Here is a 19,717-nt window from a genome sequence, read left to right as displayed (position 1 = left end):
TATCTCTCCATGTTGTATATCTTCAGGTTGGCATGCAGTTTTTAAATACTCATGATGTAAGCTCCCAGTCCTGCCTCAAGCTGCCCTGTTTAAGCTTTCCTCCCTTTCACATAAGTTAACATAAAGCAGAGTTAACATTCAAAACCCTATATATAGTTTCCCCTATTCTTGAAAATAAGTATCTCACTTTTAAAATGTCACTCACTAGTCAGTGTCCTTTCATTTACAATTTAATTTCAAATGGCCAACTTGATTTCAAAAAGTATGTTTAATTTTTAAGAAATATTTTAAGCCATAATTTGTCTTTTTAATGAATTCTTCATAAGTTGCCACTTTATATTCCAAAAATAATAAAAGAAATCTTTCCAGGTCTATTTTCACTAATTATACATTGTTTGAAGGTACTTACCAGGACATTCTAGATATGAAACATCCAAAAAATTGCTGAGCCAATGACTGTGCTAAACACCTTCTCGTTAGAGGTGTCTCATCTATAATCATAGCACTATGCAAAAGGTTTGTGCTAGATAGAAAGCAGAGAAAAAATAGTAATTATAAGAGCAAGAAACAGGCAATTTTATTTAAACAATCAAAATGAAAATGAAATCATGCTCTGGAAAAAAACAGAATTTGGGCTTGGATGTAAAGGATAATAGAAAGAGCCCAAAAGATTTCTCTTCCCTTCAAAAATTATGCTTAAATTTACTAAAATATCAGTCTGTAATTGGGAGTTAGCCTCAAAATTTTCTTTTACTGGTTTCCAAGGCAAATGAAACAGGCTTAATTTCAGTCTTTTAATCCCCAAGCTAGAATTATGAACCAGGAAAATCCTTCATTAATATTATACTTATTTATGTTTTATCCAGAATGATTTCTGGTATAGAAAACTCCCAATCTGGAAACCCACCCCACTGATGCAGATCAATAAGTTATCAGTAACTTATAATCTTACAAAATAACCTGGGACACAGAGGTTAAACTTATTTGCCTATAATTACACAACTAGCATAAGTGAGAGGAAGGACTTGAACCCAGGTCTCCTTTTCTCCAAGTTCAACTTTGCATACACTACACCAAGTTACCACTATTCTTAATAATTAGTCAATTTTTCCAAAAAGAAGGCATACATCACTTTTGCCTTTAAAGACAGACTTCTTCTTCTTTTGATTTTTAAAAACTTAGGGAAGTCTTTCTGAAAAGCAAATAAGATCCAATTGACAAAAGGGCCTAGAAGGAAGGGAGGGATTAAGATTTTACCTTAAAATCTATTACTGAAGATAAAAAAAAAATTCCACATTGGAAAAGAAAATAAATTGGGAAAGTCAGACTGATCATAACAATATCATAATTAAGGCACTCAACTTCTACCCAGATACTAACCTAAAAATGCTCATAGAAGCATAAGCAGCTACTTCAACATAGGCTTCATCTATGAACACAGTCTTGAAACAGGAATATGGATAACGACATGTAAGAATCTCTTCATAAAATTCAAAGACTTCATGAAGATAAGATGTGGTGTGTTTAAGTAGTGGAAGAAGCTGAGGTAAGCAAAAATGAGTTACCTAAAAAAAAAAAAGGAACAAAAAAAATTTAATTTTGCAACAGAAAACAGCCTCTCTCTCCTTTAATCGAATATTTGCCTTGAGCAATTAAAATCAAATTCTCAATTTAATGGTAATATAAAAAAGTATATTTTCACCTAATTTTTCAAGTTTAAGTATCATGATACTAAATGGGTATGTGAACCTGAAATAATTTATTCACTGATCAAGCTCAAAAAAGTTTATTTCACCTGAAAATGCATCTAATTCAGTTAGACATTTATTCAAATAAAATCAAAATGTATGATATGTTTAACTGTACAATTAATCCTCCAAAATTAATCTTCCAAAGAAACTGCCACCAATATCATAGCACTTTCCTACTGGAAAACTTTTTAGTGGTTCCTCCCCATTGCCCATAGCATAACGTCCAGATTACTTCCCCATCAATCAAGGTCTCCAGTATCTTGGCTCTCTAGCAAAGCTGGTCTATTCATTTGTACCCAACCAAGTTTATGCTTTCCCACCATTACTGCAATGTGCTGCCTTCTCTATTCCTTTTTGAGTACAGAAATCCTGCTTCACATGCTCCGTCCAAAGCTCTTTTTCCTAATCTCTGTACCAGTTATTGGATTATAATAACAGAATGTCATCTATCTTTACACACCCCCCCCCCCCACACACACACACATACATTTATCCACTCTCAGAGGAAGTCATTTGGGAGGAGTTGACTGGATAGGGGAATCCCACTGGCCAATTTGAAATTAAGGAAAACTACTTTGGAAGCAATGTGTATGATGAAGACTCTTGAGGCCAATAGACCAATTAGAAAGCTACTGCAATGATCTAAGTGAGAGGTGACCAGGGGCTGAACTAAGTTAGGTTCCATTTGTGTGAGTAGGTCAAATGCAAGAGATGTTAATGAAGTGAGAAAAAGCAAGATTTTGCAACTAATTGGTATGTGGGGGAGAGAAATGAGGTGTCTAAGACAACATGGAAGTTACCAAGCTAGAAGATTAGAAGGATGGTACTATGACAGAAACAGGCAAGTTTAGAAGAGGAGAGAATTTGGGGGGTAAAATAATGAGTTCAGTTTTGGACATTTTAAGTTTAAAGATGCTTTCACAATATCTAGTTTGAAAAGACCGATAGTCAACTGGTGATGAGGGAGTGAAGCTCAGAGGAAAGACTAAGACTAGATATAAAGATCTAGGAGAAACCTATACATAGAGATCACATAGTTCAATTCTTAGGATTTAATGAGGTTACCAAGTGAGACTGTTGATGGAGAAAAGAGAGAATTTAGATGGAAACTGAAAATAAGCAACAGAGATAGGTAGGAGGTAAATTAGGAGAGAGCAGTGTCATATAAGCCCAGAGAGGACCAAGTATACAGAAATACAAGTCAACAGAATTAAATACAACAAATAAGTTGAGAAGGATGAGGGCTGAAAAAAGATCATCAGATCTAGCAATTAAGAGATCATTGGTAATTTTAGATAGAATAGTTAACACTGGGTGATGAGGACAGAAGTCAGACTGCAAAAAGCTGATTGGAGGCAGGAGGAAAGGAAGTTGAGGCAGTGAATGTTGACAGTTTTTTAAAGGAGCTTGGCTGAGAAAGAGGAGAAAGATATGGATCTATATCTTGAGGGGATGGTCATTTTTTTTTAAATGAGAGAGAAACATGGACCTGTGTTGTGAAAGTACAATTCTAACCCCAGCATCCTCTTAGTGCACGTTCAATGTTGGGATGAAAAGAGGCACTCATGAGTTATTAAACAAAGGATGTTTCTTTTGCCCAAACATAGCACGGATATATAGCAAGAAATGTAAGGATACAGTGATACTCTTTTCTGTCATGGTCCCCCTTATCTCTAGAAACATGTCTGGTGAGTACATCATTAGAGTGTGACAATTTTCATGGTTTTAGGTACTCACTAAGTCTGAGAGGCAGGAACTATAGGAGGCTGGGACCTTTTATGCCCCTCCAGTCAGAAAGCTGCATCAAGGAATTTGAAGGCAATCAGGTTACATGTGGGAAGGAAGTCAAGGAAGTCATGGAAGTCAGAGATGCTGCACCAAGAAAACTCTAGTCCTATCACAACAGGTTTGAAGGAAATAAGGAACCAGTTCATAGAGAGAAGTTGAAGATGGCAGGTGTGGGTGGATAATTGAAGATGTCATCTTCTGGAAAAGACCAGAGGATATGGGATCAAGTACACATTTAGAGGACTTGGCCTTGGCATGGAAAGGGGTGACCTCTTTGTTAGAGAATGAAGGAAAAGAGGAGAGTGGAAGATGATGTCAAGGGATTTTGAGATGAAGAAATCTGGTGAATGGGAAGCTTAGATCAACTGCCTTCAATTTTCTTTTTTCTTTTTTTAAAATTTTTTTTCCTTCTTTTTCTTCAATTTTCACAGTAGAAAGACAATGCCTTCAGCTGAGAAAGTGGGATTGGGATGTGGATGGGGGAGAAAGGAAGCATGGGGGGTCTGAAAAGGAAAGAAAAGATTTGGAATAACCTCTATAGAGAGTAAGATAGGGAATCAATTAGAGGGAATGAAAAGATTGTCTTACTATAGTGAAGCCCCAGGTAACACTGGAAAATGTGAATCTGTAACGTACCCGGTCAGTATAATTATGAGACTTCCTTTAGTTGCATTAAGCCACTTGTGAATAGGAACAGAAGAGGCAGATGGTGGGAGTAATCTAGAGCTAAAACTTTGCAAAAGAAGGGTGGCAACAGGACAAAGGAACAAGGAATTCAGGAGCATGAAAGCATGTAGAATTGAAATAGATAACTACTGAGTTAAGTCTGGAGAGGAAAAAAAATCAAGTCAGCACAGAGGTAACAAGTTGAGAAAATACTAAGGGATGGAGGAAATGGAGCTTGAAGAAGTCAAAGAACAGATTTTGGGGAGAAGCAAAGAACCTACAGAGAGGTGGAATGATAGGGAGATAGGTTATGGTCAGATGGGGGAATGTCAGTGTTTCTAATTAGGGAAGTGGTACTATATGACTAGAATAATGTTAAAAACTGAATGCCACAAAATTAAAATGACCAAGGTTGACCCCAAAGAAAAGATATATTTCTCCCTCTTTGTTTGAATAAATGTATCGGGGTGTGTGGGGGGGCACACAAAGAATACTGCATATAATGTCAGACGTTTTGATGTGTTTGTTTTGTGGCTATTCCCTTTTTTGTTCTTTATTATAAGAGATGGCTCTTTGAGAGGGGAATGGAAAAGAGATACAGCAGGAAAGTTACATGATCAGAAAATTAAAGGTACTGACATAAATTTATATCAAAACTACAATTAACTTGGCTACTAAGTGTAAGAGCCAGGACTCAAATACAGATTTTCTGAATTTAATTTCTATATCCTTTCTATAAAACACACTGCTCTCTCTCCAGATAAGCCAAAATTTTAAAGAATTTTTATATCCATTAATATCCTGTCATCTGTTTTTAAAAATTACTTACAGTATATAAGAAGAGATAAAGATATAATTACCTCATGCATATAAGGATCTACAAGGATTTCAAAAGGTCCAATGGCCAGAGAAATATTTGATGCTGCTGTTGGAATAGTAAGCATGTAATGGAAGGTCTTCTTTCGCATATCATGGGTATAAATAGTTTCTACTAAATCTCCATTAGAAACTGCAACCATTGCAGCATCCACTGTATATTCTAATTTCCATGTACATAGTTCAGAGTATGAATCAACACAAGGAAACCAAAATCTGAAAAAAAAAAATTTTAATTTATGTATGTATGTGTATACGTGTGTATATGTATATATGTATATGTATACATACACATATTAAAAAGTATAGAAAATGTCTTAAAATAACTCAGATAACTAGGCTTTGGAACAGAATTTTTATAAGTAGTGTTATTTTTTCAATTCCAGGCAATATATTAATAGGTATTTTATTATTTACCTAAGAAATGCTATAATACTTACTTTGTTCAACTTCACCTAATTCTAATAAAGGGAACTTGTTTCCATTACTTTAACAATTATGTTATAAAAACCATACAGTAAAAGGTACTTGGGCACAGCAGTAACTCAACTGACCCTAAAGAGATTTAAACTATTAAAATTTCCAAGTAATCAAAATTTATATTAGAAACAATTTAGACTGCTTCTTTCAATTTAATTAGTATTAGTATTACTATACTGCTGCTCTCTGTAAAATAAATTGGCTTACAGAGCAATACAGTGAACTACTATGATCCCAGATGACCAATGATAAAGAATTGTGAGAATATTATTAGTATTACTGGGGCGCCCTGCTGTGTGAGCATGTGACCACCCTCAACCAATCAGCCTGAAGCAGTGTGTAAGGCAGTTGGTTTTGTAAGTTGGTAGTTGGAACCTCGTGGGGTTGGCAACAGAACCAGGAGTGGTTGAGGTAGTTAGGGTGAATTTATATTACTTCTATTCACTAAATTAAGAAACTACATGTTGATCCTTATTATTCACAGATTCCATATTTGCGAATTCACCTACTCACTAAAATTTGCAATCCCCAAATCACATTTTCAGTACTTTTGCAGACAAGGCAAAGTTCTACCCTCATGTTTCAGCTCTCACATTGTAAACAAGTGACCTTTTCATGGTCTCTTTAGTGTCATGTTTTTCACATTTTGGTGCTTTTTGTTGGTGATTCTGCTATTTAAAATGACCCCTAAAGATAGTGGTAAAGTGCTGTCTAGCCTTACAGAGAAAATAATGTGTTAGATAAGCTTCATTCAGTCATGAACTGTTGGGCTGTTTGCCCTTGGTTCAATGTTAATGAATCAACAATACAAAACATCAAGAAAAAGGAAGAAATTCACCTATCTGTACATGAAGCTGCCCTGGAAAATACTGAAGTAAATGTTGTGACCAGAGACTCTCAGGAAACTAATGCAAATGTTCCCCAAGAAGCAATGGTTCAGTATTCATTAATTCAGTGTTCACAGTGACTTTAAAGAACCTAACTATCAAGGATGATGAGACTCATCCCTACTTCACAAAATATTAAGTGCCTTGCCTAAGAATCAAAGTACCTCAACGATGAAGACAGTCATAAACTGCTTACTGACTTTCTACTAGGATCCTACTTAATATATGTAAATATTAATATTCTGACCTTGTAGAATTTTGATATCCACACGAGAAAACATGGGCACCTCTCTCTGCCATGCTTCCTTCTACATTCGGCACCACAAAATGAAGGCCTCCTTTTGGTTGATCCAAAGAAAAATTAATGTGTACTTTCAAAACCTTTAATTCTAAAGCAAAAAAAAAAATCAATCAAATAAGAATACATATTAACTTTCATATCACTTTTATTTTATTGTTTTTATTTATAAAATACTTGGGAGCAAAGACTTTTACATTCCTCCAGTGTGACCCTCTCAGGTAAAAGAAAAACAAAGTCTTGTTTTTCATTCATTTTTTTCAGGCCAAAACTATATTACAAGCATTTAGTATGATAAAAAAGCTAATTCACTAGTAAACCCAAAGATATGTTGTAGCTTCAAAAAATAAATACTTTATTCCTTTTCCTCATTAATTTTTCAAACATTTATTAGGCACAAGCTTAAGGCCAGGCTTAAACACAGGCTTTTTTCCCCCATCTCTAAGGCCATCTCTCTGCTCACACTACCTCACACTGCTTCTCAATCTAAGTGTAATCATTATGCCTGTTCTGATTTCATTCAAGATATAAAGATGTTAAAGATTGGGGTAATATAGAGCCAAAAGACCTGAGTTTTAGAATTGATTCTTCCACGAAGTAGCTGTGACCTTAAACAACCCATTTAACTTCACTAGGCATCATCTGCAAAATTATTGAGTTATTCTAGAGCCTGTACATAGTAAGCAATAAATAATTATTTGTTGAATTTGTCATCTCCAAGGTTTTGAAATTGCAATCATTCTAATCTATATTGAATCACTAAACTTAAAGCAAAAAATGAGTAGAATATTTTATATTGTACTCTTACTTTTTAATATATGTGTGGCCTTTCCTTTTTTTCTGGGTAGGTCAATGACTCTTGAAAGAAAAACTGCCTCGCTATCCCTCGTATAAATATAGTAGATCTGTTATTTCATCTCAGTGTGAAAATTCCTTTTACCAATGCTGATTAGCACTATTCTACAACTTTTAGCCTTAAAAGTGACTTTCCTTAAGTGAAGACATGACCATGTCATTCTCATACTTTGTTAATTCCAGCTCTCTATTGCCACTAGAATAAAATATAAGCTATGTTTGTATTTTAAACTATCTAGCCCTTAGCTATCTTCCCAGAATCATCCTATACAACACCCCCTTCAAGCACTCTGTAATCCACCCAAACCAGCCTTCTCTCTATTTGTCACACATGGAACTCTTATCTTCCATTTCTGTGCCTTTTGCACTGACAAAGTGCTCCCTCCTCACTTCCCCTTTACAGAATCCCTTGCCTTCTTCAAGACTCAGTTTAAACACCTCCTATGACACAAACCCTTTACAGATTTCAGCTCGAAGTCCTAAACCTGCTTTCAATAACTACCTTAAGTTTATTCTGTATATACTTAGGAATATAACATCCTTGAGAGTAAGAATTATCTCTTCTTTATATTTGTATCCCTACGGTCCAGCACTGTGTCTGGTACCTAGCAGGACTTTAGTATTAGTTGATGGGAAAATTGTCTGAAGGTACTGAGAAGTTAACTGATTTCCCCAGGGTCATACAGGGTCAAAAGCAGAACTTGAACCCAGGTTACTTTAACTCCAAAATCATATCTCAATCCATTATATCTTGGTGCCTTCTATACACATACACACAACACACACACACTAATTTAACTTAATTTATAATTCTCCTCAAATCATTCTTTCCTACAAAAAAACCTTTATACCTCTAAAACCTAATATCATTTAATCTCGAATTCTTATGATCTTAATACTTTACCATCAACATGTTTCCAAAGCTCTGATGGAACTTTAATGCAAAGTTCTCCATTTCCAGCATCTGGGTCAACAGCACTAACTGCAGCAGCATAAGCATTGGAAAAATAGTTGAGATTTCTTCTGCAAGGTAAAAGGGAAAACTTTTAAAATCAAATAATAAAAACTCTACTGAAGAATTTCCTTAGACATTGGCAGATCTGCTCATAAATGTTTGTAGTTTGCATTCTGTCTTTTATCGAGGCCTGTGATTTTATTTATTTAGGGAACTTCTAGGGAAGAAATTCTACCAATGAATAGATGAACAAAGAATGAAGAAGCATTTATTAAATATTGTGCTAAGTGTTGAGAATGCAAAGAAAGAGGCAAAGGGCCCATATGTACAAGAAAATTTATACAACAGATCTTTTTGTAGTGGTAAAGAACTGGAAAGTAAAGGGGTACCCTTCAATTTGGGAATGACTGAATAAATTATGGTACATAATGATACACTATTGTGCTACATGAAATGATGAAGGGAAAGGTTTCAGAGAAAGTTGGAAAACCTTGTATGAATTGATGCAAAGTGAGCAGAGCAAGAAGAACAATTCTTCTACAATAATAATGCTGTATAGATAACTTTAAAAGATTTAAACTTATCAATTCAATGACCACACAATTTCAGAGGGCTGATGATGCATGCACTTTTCTTAGAGATGATGGTCTCAAGAAGAAAAATGAGACATATTTTTAAACAAGGTGATAAGGAAATTTGTTTTGCTCTACTACAAGGGTTTTCTTTTTTTTTTTCCAATGGGGGACAGGGTGGGAACAGAAAAAATAAAATTTTTAAAAGAATGTAAAAAATAATAAAATTTTCAAAGATTGTTTTAAAAGATAAAATAAAAAAACAAGCAAAAAATTTGACTTTACAGTTTGAAACTATGCCCAAAGAACTACAGAACTGTGTATACCCTTTGATCCAGCAATACTGATGCTAGGCTTATATCCCAAAGACATCCCCCCAAAAAGAATATTCATAGCAGCTCTTTTTGTGGTGGCTAAGAACTGGAAATCAAAGGAATGCCCATCAATTGGGGAACGGCTAAATAAACTGTGGTATATGATGGTGACAGAATATTATTGTGCTATAAGAAATGATAAGCAGGATGATTTCAGAAACACCTGGAAAGACTAGACTTGTATGAATTGATGTATAGTGAAGAGAGCAGAACTAAGAGAACATTGTGCACAGTGACAGCAATATTATTTGATGAAGAACTGTGAATGCCTTAACTATTCTCAGAAATACAATGATCCAAGACAACCCCTAAGGACTAATGATGAAGCATACTATCCACTTTAAAAGAAAGAACTGATATTTTTCACATTCTTTCATATTTTTCTTTTATTCAAGTTTTCTTATACAAAATGACTAATATGGTAATGTTTTATATAATTGAACATGTATAACATATATATGATTGCTTACCTTACTCAAAACTTTTAATAAAAATGTTTTTGTTTTTTTTTAATTGACTCTAGGTCTGAAGAGTAACTCAAGGATTTTCATGGATGCTCCAACATGTTATGGTCTCCCCTCTCCAATGACTTTAGGGTGAAAAGTTCAACGCCACTTATAATTCAGAAGACTAGCCAAGATGGCAGAGGAGGGTGAAACAGTACAGCTCAAGGTTCTACCACAATTACTCCATCAAAAATCTTTACAAGAGTGCCAAACTGAATCGTAACTGGGAAATCTAAGGGGAAAAGATCCATAAAGCAAAAGATCTCAGGAACTGTGACCCAGGAGTGGGTCAAGATTACAGAGCCAGACCCAGGTGCAGTAGAGGACCACTGCACTGTCACTCTAACCCAGGAAAAGAGCCCTTGGAGCCAAACTCCTGGAGCAGAATAGGGCTTCTAGCATTCCAACCCCAACTTGGACTCAGCCAGAGCACAGAACAAGGCCCTCAATATGGTCCCTCAAACCCAAAGACAAGAAAGCAGGGGTAAGCAGACAGTGCAATGCTTCTGAACCTTCAGAACTTTCTAGCTAGCTGATAGGGGTGAGGACCAGGAACTGTCTGCTGGAATGCTACCCAGGAGCAAGTTTGTAGCTATGTTATCTAGAACCAAATTATGGTCTGGAACCTGAAAAAACCAAGACAACAGCTATTATTCTAATTATTAGTGAGTGGGAATGATAAATGGTTTGAAGTATTAGTGATTTTTTTTTTCATATGGTGGCTGGTAATTTGAATTTTCTTCTTTTGCAAAATGCCTGTTCACATGCTTTGATCAGACTACAAAGGTACTAGTGAAAGTTCCCTGGCCTGAGCCCTCCTTGTGATCCTTGAAGAACACAGCATTCAATACCCAGAGAAAGTAGTGGCATGACCCCAAATAAGACAAGCCCGGATCAAATAAACAGACAGAAGTGCATACAGTCTATTCTAAACACAAAGTTCCAATCCAGGAAGTAAGTCTGGAAGAATGAGGAAACAAATAAATAAAGGTATATTTTGATGCCAGGAATGCCCAATAACTAAACCCCAAAATGGATAACTCCAAAACATATATAAGCAAAGACTCAAAGAAATATATAGTTTGGCCACAAGACCAATTAGGACTTTTTAAAATTTAAAATGATATCATGAATGACAGCTCTAGAGGAAAGAATTGGAAACTAAATGAGAAAGAATAAAAACATGAAAAGAGGTTAACAGCTTAACAAAGAAAGGTATCTACCCCAAGAAATAAAGTGGACCAAACAGAAATAAACAACTCTAAGAAATATTATAGACTCCATGATATGTGAAGTCAAAAGATTAAAAAAAAACACACATAAGGTATCACAAAGCAAAAATAGTCACTTAAAATCCCAAAATTATAAGTGTAATCAAATATGATTTCACATGATTATCTTCAAAAAAATTATCCTTGCCCCAAAACACTGCTAATCATTTACCTAGATTCTAGCAGCTTGGGAAAAATAAAACTCAAGATTAGATGTGAAATTCTCACAGTATAAATTCATTAAAGAAAATGACTCCCCGTCAAAAAAATAAATAAAAGCAAGAAAATGACCCCCAAACATTACCCATTAAACTTCCTAGACATCCCTTCCCTCTTTTTGTTGAAATTCTTCTAAATACCTGGAACCCAAAACTTTTCAGTCTTCCTCAGCCCACATATCCAATACACACAACTGAACCATTATCTCCATTTATAGTAGTGCCACCCCAGCTCAGGCCCTCATCATCTCTTTTCTATTACTGCAATAATCTCATAATGGTTTCCCTACCTCAAATTTTTTCTCTGCAATCCAAACTCTACAGAGTTGCCAGTGACATTCCTAATGCACAGGTCTGTCTATATCAGTCTCCTACTTACTCAACTCCAGTAGCTCCCTATTTTCCATGATATCAAATAAAAAATCTTCTGCTCAACAATTATCTTTCACAACCTGGTCCTCAATTCTTCAGGTTTATTATATATTACTTCTCTTCAAACATACTACAGTCCACTCAAATGACTTTCATGCTGCTCCTCACATACCACATTCTACTTGCTATCTCTATGCCTTTGCACAAACTGTTCCCATACCTTCTCACCTTTAGGTCTTCAAATCCTGAGTTTCCTTCAAAGCTAAGCTCAAGTGCCACCCCCTCCATCAGGTCCTTCCTGACTCCACCAGTTACTAGTGCCTCTCCTTAAAAATCACATTATGCATTCCTATATGTGTACATGTTGTCTCCCACTATAGACTGGAAAAATAGAGTGGACAGAGATTCTTGGTAATGGGGAGCTGCTTCTTTTTCATCTTTGCATCAGTAGCATCTAGCACCATTCTTGGCACCTGGGGACCCTAAATGCTTGTTGATTTGCTGAAAACAGTAGTCATAGGATTTAGTGCCAGAAGGTAGTATGCAAATCATCTAGAATCCCTTTACCCCCAGGTAACTAATACCCAGAAAGGTAAAAGTAACTTGCCCAAGGTCATAGATAGTAAATGGCAAAGCCAGAATTCTAACTAAGTTAAGAGTATATTAAGGGGGGCAGCTAGGTGGCGCAGTGGATAAAGCACCAGCCCTGGATTCAGAAGGACCTGAGTTCAAATCCTGCCTCAGACACTTGACACTTACTAGCTGTGTGATCCTGGGCAAGTCACTTGACCCCCATTGCCCCACCAAAAAAAAAAAAAAAAGAGTATATTACAGTAGCAAAAGACCCTACTAACTACACATGGAAAGAATGTATTCCCAGGAAAGTGATGTTCAAAAATTATGAATGTAAAAACATTACTCATGTATACAGACAACTAATAAAACGATAAAACCTTCCATTAAAAAAGTTAATATGATTCAATAGTAACAAGCATTTGGCAAAATGAATTACTTACTGCTTTGATTCATGGTGACAAACTTCCAGCGTTGGGTCATTATAAATAAAAGCTGCCTCTAAATCATTGACCCTTACTCTGTATATTCTGCATTGTTTGCTGTTTAACTTAATTCTATTCAAGTTTGCAACTGTAGGAAATATTGTAAGTTCTACAAATCCCTGTAAAAATATATGAAAATAATTTTAGTTCATGATATCAAAGATTTTTTAAAAAATAATATTAATTTCTATACATGTCCACACACATATATTAAGGACTACATTTTGCAGAGGGGAAGGGGGAAAGGGAGGGGAAATGTTTTTATTGGCCTCATTGGAGCAAATAAATTTAGGTCAATTCTATTCTTCAGGAAAAGTATATTAACATAACATAACATAACATAACATAATATAATATAATATAATATAATATAATATAATATAATATAATATAATATAATATAATATAATATAATATAATATAATATAATATAATATAATATTTAACTAGGAGTAAGAAACCAGTAGTCTAAGAAAATGGCTTCAATCAATGAAAACAATGACAAGATTATCAAATCTGCAGGTGACACAAAACTTGGAGGACTAACTAAAATTTTACAAACTGATCGGGATCCAAAAAATTTTTGACAGGTTCGACTATTGGTCTAAATTTAATCATTTAACAGAGGTAAATATAATGTCTTTTAAAACTTGGCTTAAAAAAACAACAACAATTTCATAAGTAAAAGATGGAGGAGGCTGGTAAGATAGCAGTGCATTTGAAAAAGAACTAAGAGTTTTGATAGACTGTAAACTCAATATGATTATCTATGTACCAGCCAAAAAAACCTCAATACCATCTGAGGCTGCACTGGGAGAAGTATCATCCAGAACTAGGAAAGTAATAGTTCTGCTACATGCTAACTCAATCAGTTCACACATAGAACAGTATTTTTCCTTCTGGACAGCACATTATAAGAGGAGTTGGAGGAAATGCAGATAAAAATAATGAGGCTTGTGAAGTATGTCAAGACTGTACCGGATGAGGAACAGTTAAAGGAAGTAGAGATGTTTAACAGAGAGGGGCATACAATAGCGGTCTTCAGGTACCTGAAAGGCTGTTCCTTAGAAGTTTGTTCTGCAGGGTCAAAGCCTGAGAACTAGGAACAATTAGTGGAAGATGGAGAAAAGCAGGCTTACCTTTCTTGCTCCTATTCTCAATCCCCACTAGAGACCTTAAAGTGGGGACTAGTAGCCACTTTTCAGGAATGTTGAGTTCATTCATGATCAGATATAGGCTGAACTGAATGACCTCAAGTCCCTTCTAACTCAGATTTTTAAACATTAGCAAAATAGCACTGTGGCTATAGCCATGAAAATTCAAAATAACATAAATTTTAATGAGTTTTTGGGGCATCATATTGAAAGCCTCTAAAAAATGGAAAACATATCAAAAGTGATAACTTACTTACTCAGAAACATTCTTGACTTTCCTTGAACACAATTTTTACACTGTGGCTCAATAAAAAGTATTACTTTTGCAGGGGATATATGACCATATGTCAAGTAGAAAGAATTCTTATAAAAGGGTTGGGGGAGGGGATAAGGAGGAAAAAATTGAAAAATGAAACTAGATTGAAGTCTGAGGTTCTTTATAGTTTTTGTAGTCAATTATTCCTTTAAAAGATAAAAAGGGTTTGTTTTTATATATATTGCTAATAGGGAATAATTAAGCATTAGAATTTACACCATTAGTTTAAGAGCTCCCTATCTCTAAATTTTTGGCTTATTGCCAAGTAACTTTAATAAGGACAAGAATAAATGAAGAATTTTAAAATAAAGGCCTTTCTTTAAGTTGAAAGTATTGCTAGCAACTCATAAACCAAGGACATGGTTAGCCTCATTTCAATAATACTTTTTTGGGAGGCGAGGGGGAGTGGCTCCGGAGCAATGAGAGTTAAGTGACTTGCCCAGGGTCACACAGCTAGTACGTGTCGAGTGTCTGCGGCCAGATTTGAATTCAGGTCCTCCTGAATCCAGGGCCGGTGCTTTATCTACTTTGTCACCTAGCTGCCCCCTCATTTCAATAATACTTTACTAATCTGAACCTCTTTCACCCAGATATAGCAATTAAACAGTAAGAAATGTGAAAGAAAAAAGGCATAATAAGCCAAATTGGATGTTAAAAGTTCATCAAAATAGTCCAGACTTGCACTCAGAGATTCTAATTAACTTTGTTTTTCCTAATAGTTCTAATAATCTTGGTTAACTGATTTCCCAGTCTAAAAGATTACAAGTACTATCTTTGAATTTGATAGCATCAATAATGGACAATAATGGATGGAGTACCCTGTCTGGAGTCAGGAAGACTAATCTTATTGAGTTCAAATTGACCTCACTTATTAGCTTCATGACTCTGGGCAAGTCACTTCACCTCACCCCATTTGACTTAGTTTCCTCATCTGTAAAATGAGCTAGAGAAGGAAATGCAAACCACTCCGGTATCTTCGACAAGAATATTTCAAATGGGGTCAGAAAGAGTCAGACAGGACTGAAATAACTGAATGATGGCATCAATAGTAGTAAGAAGAATATACTTACCACCACAGACTTTCTCTGGAAGTTTATGTTGTTGATGCAAACCACTTGGTGAGTCGTATTTATTTAAAAAAAAAAAAAGAAAGAAAGAAAGAAAAGAAAGCTATAAAAAACAGGTAGCACTGCTAGAATTTCATTAAATTATTTTAAATACCTCATAGTTCTAGCTAGATAACACAGGAACACATTTAAACAACTAAAAACACAATGCTTTATTCTTTATCTTTAAATTTGTATACCTCAAATTACTGAAATAAAAAATCTGTTTAGCTAAAATTGCTTTCATGTTTCATTAAAAAGAAAGAAACATTGCTGAATAATATAGTAAAAATCTGCAAACAGACTCAAAATATGTTTACTGTTTTCTCAGGCATTTTCTCATTTCTCACCTACTGTATTCATTTTGGACTTTTAAAAATTCTCTACCATGATCCCTCATAGGAAAATCATTTTAGGAAACACTTATCCTGCAAGACCCAATTAGCCTTATCACTCAACTCACCTCATCAGTGCCATCTGCCCTTCTGATTGAAGGGTGAAGCCATAAAACCTCAGTTTAAGGAGGGGGAACAATACAGACATCTCCTCACTTCCCACCCTGCTACACTCATTTTGGACTTCTTGAACTTATCCATAATGCCCCCTCACCACGTACCTTCTCTTTCCCCCCCTTTTCCACTTTCTTCTCCCTGGCTTCCTTTAAGTCCCAACTAAAATCTTATCTTTTACTGGAAGCTTTCCCCAATCTTTAAAAAAAAAAAATCATTACCATCATCATTTTTTTTTGCAGGGCAATGAGGGTCAAGTGACTTGCTAGTAAGTGTCAAGTGTCTGAGATCGAATTTGAACTCAGATCCTCCTGAATCCAGGGACAGTGCTTTATCCACGGCAACCTCCTCCCATCCTTCTTAATCCCAGTGCTTTTCCTGTTAATTATTTCCAATTTATCCTGCATATTGTTTGATATATATATTTGCATGTTGTCTCCATTAGAGTGTAAACTCCTTGGGGACAGAGACTGTCCTTTTTTGTGTTTCTATCTCCAGCACTTAGCAAGGTACCTAGCACTGAGGAGGCATTTAATAAATGTTTATTGACTATTAACTATATTCAAGCTTTGAACATCACTTTGACCAGGCTTGAGGCACTGTGCTACAGTGGAAAGAGGGTTTGATTTGGAGTCAGAAGGCATATCTTTTTTTAAAAATTGACTATTGACTATGTTCAACTTAAAAAAACAAACAAACAATGAATGAAGAATTTCATTCTGGGAAGCATGATGGATTGAGAATAGGCTTATAAGGAATAATACATATCTACTTCAGGAAGGACAATCGGAGGTGAGGAGACTGTGACCTTGCGGGAGAATGGAAGAGCAAGGCTTATGACTCATTGATGCAGGCACCAGAGAGCTTCAGCTTGTACTTTTCTCACCCCAACTGATATCTTCCATTTGTAATTGTGCCCTGAAATTATATAGCAGTCTCACCAACACTGTTTTCTCCTGAGTCTCAAAACCACCCTGTGGGCCAAGAAAGGATACTATGTACCCTTTACAGATGAGGAAATGTAAACTCAGAAAGGTTAAGGGATTTATGAGCATAAGATTTGGTTTTGAAGTGGAACTTGGAAATCCAGTGTAATTCCTCCATTTTACAAATAAAGAAACTGAGGCCCAGAGAAATTAAGTAATTTGCTCATCATTGTACAATTAGTAGCAAAAGCTGATTTTGAACCCAGGTCTTGAGAATCCAAAGCCTTTCAATTCCACAACCCTGTCTCTTGATGTTCAAGGCTACCTAGATAGTACAGAAAGGAGCCAGAACTCAAAATTAAACCCTCTGGCTATAAATCCAATGTTATTTCATTCATTGATCCATGCAACCATATAGCTGCCTGTCCATTCATTCAAATATCTGTTCAATGTCCTGTAACAGAATCACCTGTGTCAGGAAGAAATCATTTCCCTCTTCTTTAACAGAAATCTTCAAGCAGTGGTCAAGATGACCACATGATAAGGGATATTGTACAGGGGATTCCTGATCAGGTTTGGACTCAGTGCTCTTTTACATGTGTCCAAATCATTGTACTCTATTTCGCTAAAATAGAAATAAATGGCATTGATCACGTGTTTAGACTTTTTTTAGTCCCTTTATATACATTCTTGTTTGAATCTTGCAACTACCTCATGAGCTAGGTATTACAGGAATTAATATTAAAATGTGAGAGATGAGATTCCTGATTCTAAGTCCAGAGCTCTATCCACAACATCTTCCTCTGCTGGGTTTCCAGCTCTTGGTCCCCATTCAGAAGGCAAGGAGATAAACACTTCAATGCCCACTAGGAATAATGACCTGAGGGGCTTCCCTCCAGAAGCATTAGAATGTGTTTGGAGAGCTGCACCCAGAGAGATGGGGAAAGGCACTGAAGGCAACCCAGAATCCTTCAGAAGCTCAGGTAGGACCTGACTAGATTTTACTATCCAAACCCTACCTGCCAGCTTTCTGAACCCAACTTCACCATGGAGTCTTTAATTCCTCTAGCCCCTTCTGATCACTCCTATTCCTGTCCTGGGTTTATACCATACAATGCAGCTTATGATTATTTACCATCTTTTATTGTTTCCTAATTGTCTTGCCTGTATTATTCTCCCTAGCAAAACATACCAAGGGTATGGTCTGTTCTTATACACCTCTGTATGCCCCACAGCTCCTAACACTAGACTAGACATGCAGAGCAATAATATCAACTTATGTTTAACTTTTGAAAAACATTGTGACCAGACTTGAGGCAGTGTAGTATCAGTGGAAAGATAGTTTGATCTAGGGTTGGAGGGCATGGTTTCGAATCCTAGCTCTTCTACCCATCATCTAGGAGACCTGGGACAGAGAGAAGTCTTTTCTTTCTCTGGGCCTCAGTTTCCTCATATTTAAAACGAAGAAGAGGGAGTTAAATCCCAAGATCTCTAAGATCCTGGCTACATGAAAGCGACACATCTAGCAAGTTTCTCCTAATAACAAAGGTTGACATTTGTTTACTTTGTATATATTTTCTATCTACTTATCTGCGTGGAGGTGTTAACTCTCTCCTCCCCCAAATAAATTCTTATGAGAGCAAATTCACTGGACTCGAGACTGAAACTGTCGAGTCCAGCCCCCTCCCCCTTTACAGGCAGGGAAACTGATGCTCAGAGAAATTAAATCATTTTCGCTGGGTTGATTTCATCGACTCCACACCCACCAGGGATGCGGCACAGTGGACTGACTCTCCCTCCCTCCCTCTGCGGATGAGCCGGCTGGACACCAGCTCCCCCGGGCTCCAAGGCCATTACTCTCTGGGCTACATCCCCAGGCACAAAACGACAGCACGAGAAAAGAATTAGAGGGAATACTCATAGTTTATAGGGTCTGGGGCTCTCGAATCCCTTGTCGCCTTTCTTCCTGTTCATCCTGCTGGGCTCTAAGCCAGTGGGCGGCATGAAGAACGGAGAAGGGGCTCGCTCTGCCCCCTCCCTCCAGGCTTACTGGGCATTCCCCGGCTCCCCCGGCCCAAGGACTCCCCGCCGCGGCGGCAGCCGGGGCTACGGCCTGATTCCTCCAGCCAAAAGTTCACTCAACATCAACAAAACCATGCCCCGCTCGGACCCTCCCCGGCTCCGCTCGCTGCCCGTCAGTTCTGACCGCGTCCCGGCTCAGCGGCTTAGAGAGACGTCCGGCGGGGACCCGGCGCTCCCGCGCGCAGCCGTTCCTTCGCCGGCGGCTGCTGTTCGTCGGCTACCCGCGACAGCGACAGCAGCAATAGCAGCGACAGCAACGGCAGCCACCGGTGCCTTGTGAGGGTAGAGCCGGCTCCCCCAGCTCCCAGGAGCCTCAGCCGCGGACTGACGTAAGCCCCATCATCTTTATCTTCCGGCGCGCCGCCGGAAGTGGCGCGCGACGAGGAGGAGTTGCAAACGGAAGTTGCCTGTCAGCGGCGGAGGAAGCGAAATCCGTTTTTAAAAGTATTTCAAACATTCGAATCTGAGGGTTACGGGTTTCGGTTGATGTGGGGGACCCGAGATTGAGAGTTGTGGGAGACAATTCAGTGTCAGGGAGTTTAATAAGGGCTAATGAACTGCCATGAAGCCCCGCCCCTTAAACTGTGAGCTCCCCGCGGGCAGGGACTTTTGCGCTTCGTTTCCCTACCGCTTAGCGCTGCATTTTGCACACTGTTGGCATTTAGTAAATGTTAATTGATTGGCGGTCTCCCGAAGG

General features: G+C 37.1%; 1 protein-coding gene across 3 annotated transcripts in view; it reads right to left on the bottom strand.

Moving 5' to 3' along the window:
- TAF2 (TATA-box binding protein associated factor 2) overlaps window positions 1-19,365 on the bottom strand; it is a 90,624-nt gene extending 71,259 nt beyond the window's left edge. For 2 of the 3 annotated variants that reach the window (XM_043976572.1, XM_043976573.1), the window contains exons 1-8: window positions 18,860-19,365; window positions 15,468-15,522; window positions 12,886-13,046; window positions 8,506-8,624; window positions 6,696-6,837; window positions 5,066-5,297; window positions 1,381-1,565; window positions 410-523 (exon numbers count right to left, since the gene is read on the bottom strand). In XM_043976572.1, the coding sequence (XP_043832507.1) occupies window positions 410-523; window positions 1,381-1,565; window positions 5,066-5,297; window positions 6,696-6,837; window positions 8,506-8,624; window positions 12,886-13,046; window positions 15,468-15,522; window positions 18,860-18,942 (1,091 nt within the window). In that variant the 5' untranslated portion in view covers window positions 18,943-19,365. The remainder of the gene's footprint in view (window positions 1-409; window positions 524-1,380; window positions 1,566-5,065; window positions 5,298-6,695; window positions 6,838-8,505; window positions 8,625-12,885; window positions 13,047-15,467; window positions 15,523-18,859) is intronic. The other variant, XM_043976574.1, reaches the window with a different exon arrangement.
- Between the last annotated feature and the right edge of the window lie 352 nt (window positions 19,366-19,717).

Source organism: Dromiciops gliroides, chromosome 1 (assembly GCF_019393635.1).
Source record: "Dromiciops gliroides isolate mDroGli1 chromosome 1, mDroGli1.pri, whole genome shotgun sequence".
NCBI classification, from domain to species: Eukaryota; Metazoa; Chordata; class Mammalia; order Microbiotheria; family Microbiotheriidae; genus Dromiciops; species Dromiciops gliroides.
Note: the sequence above shows the minus strand (reverse complement) of the source record. Positions and strands in the feature narration are given on the sequence as shown.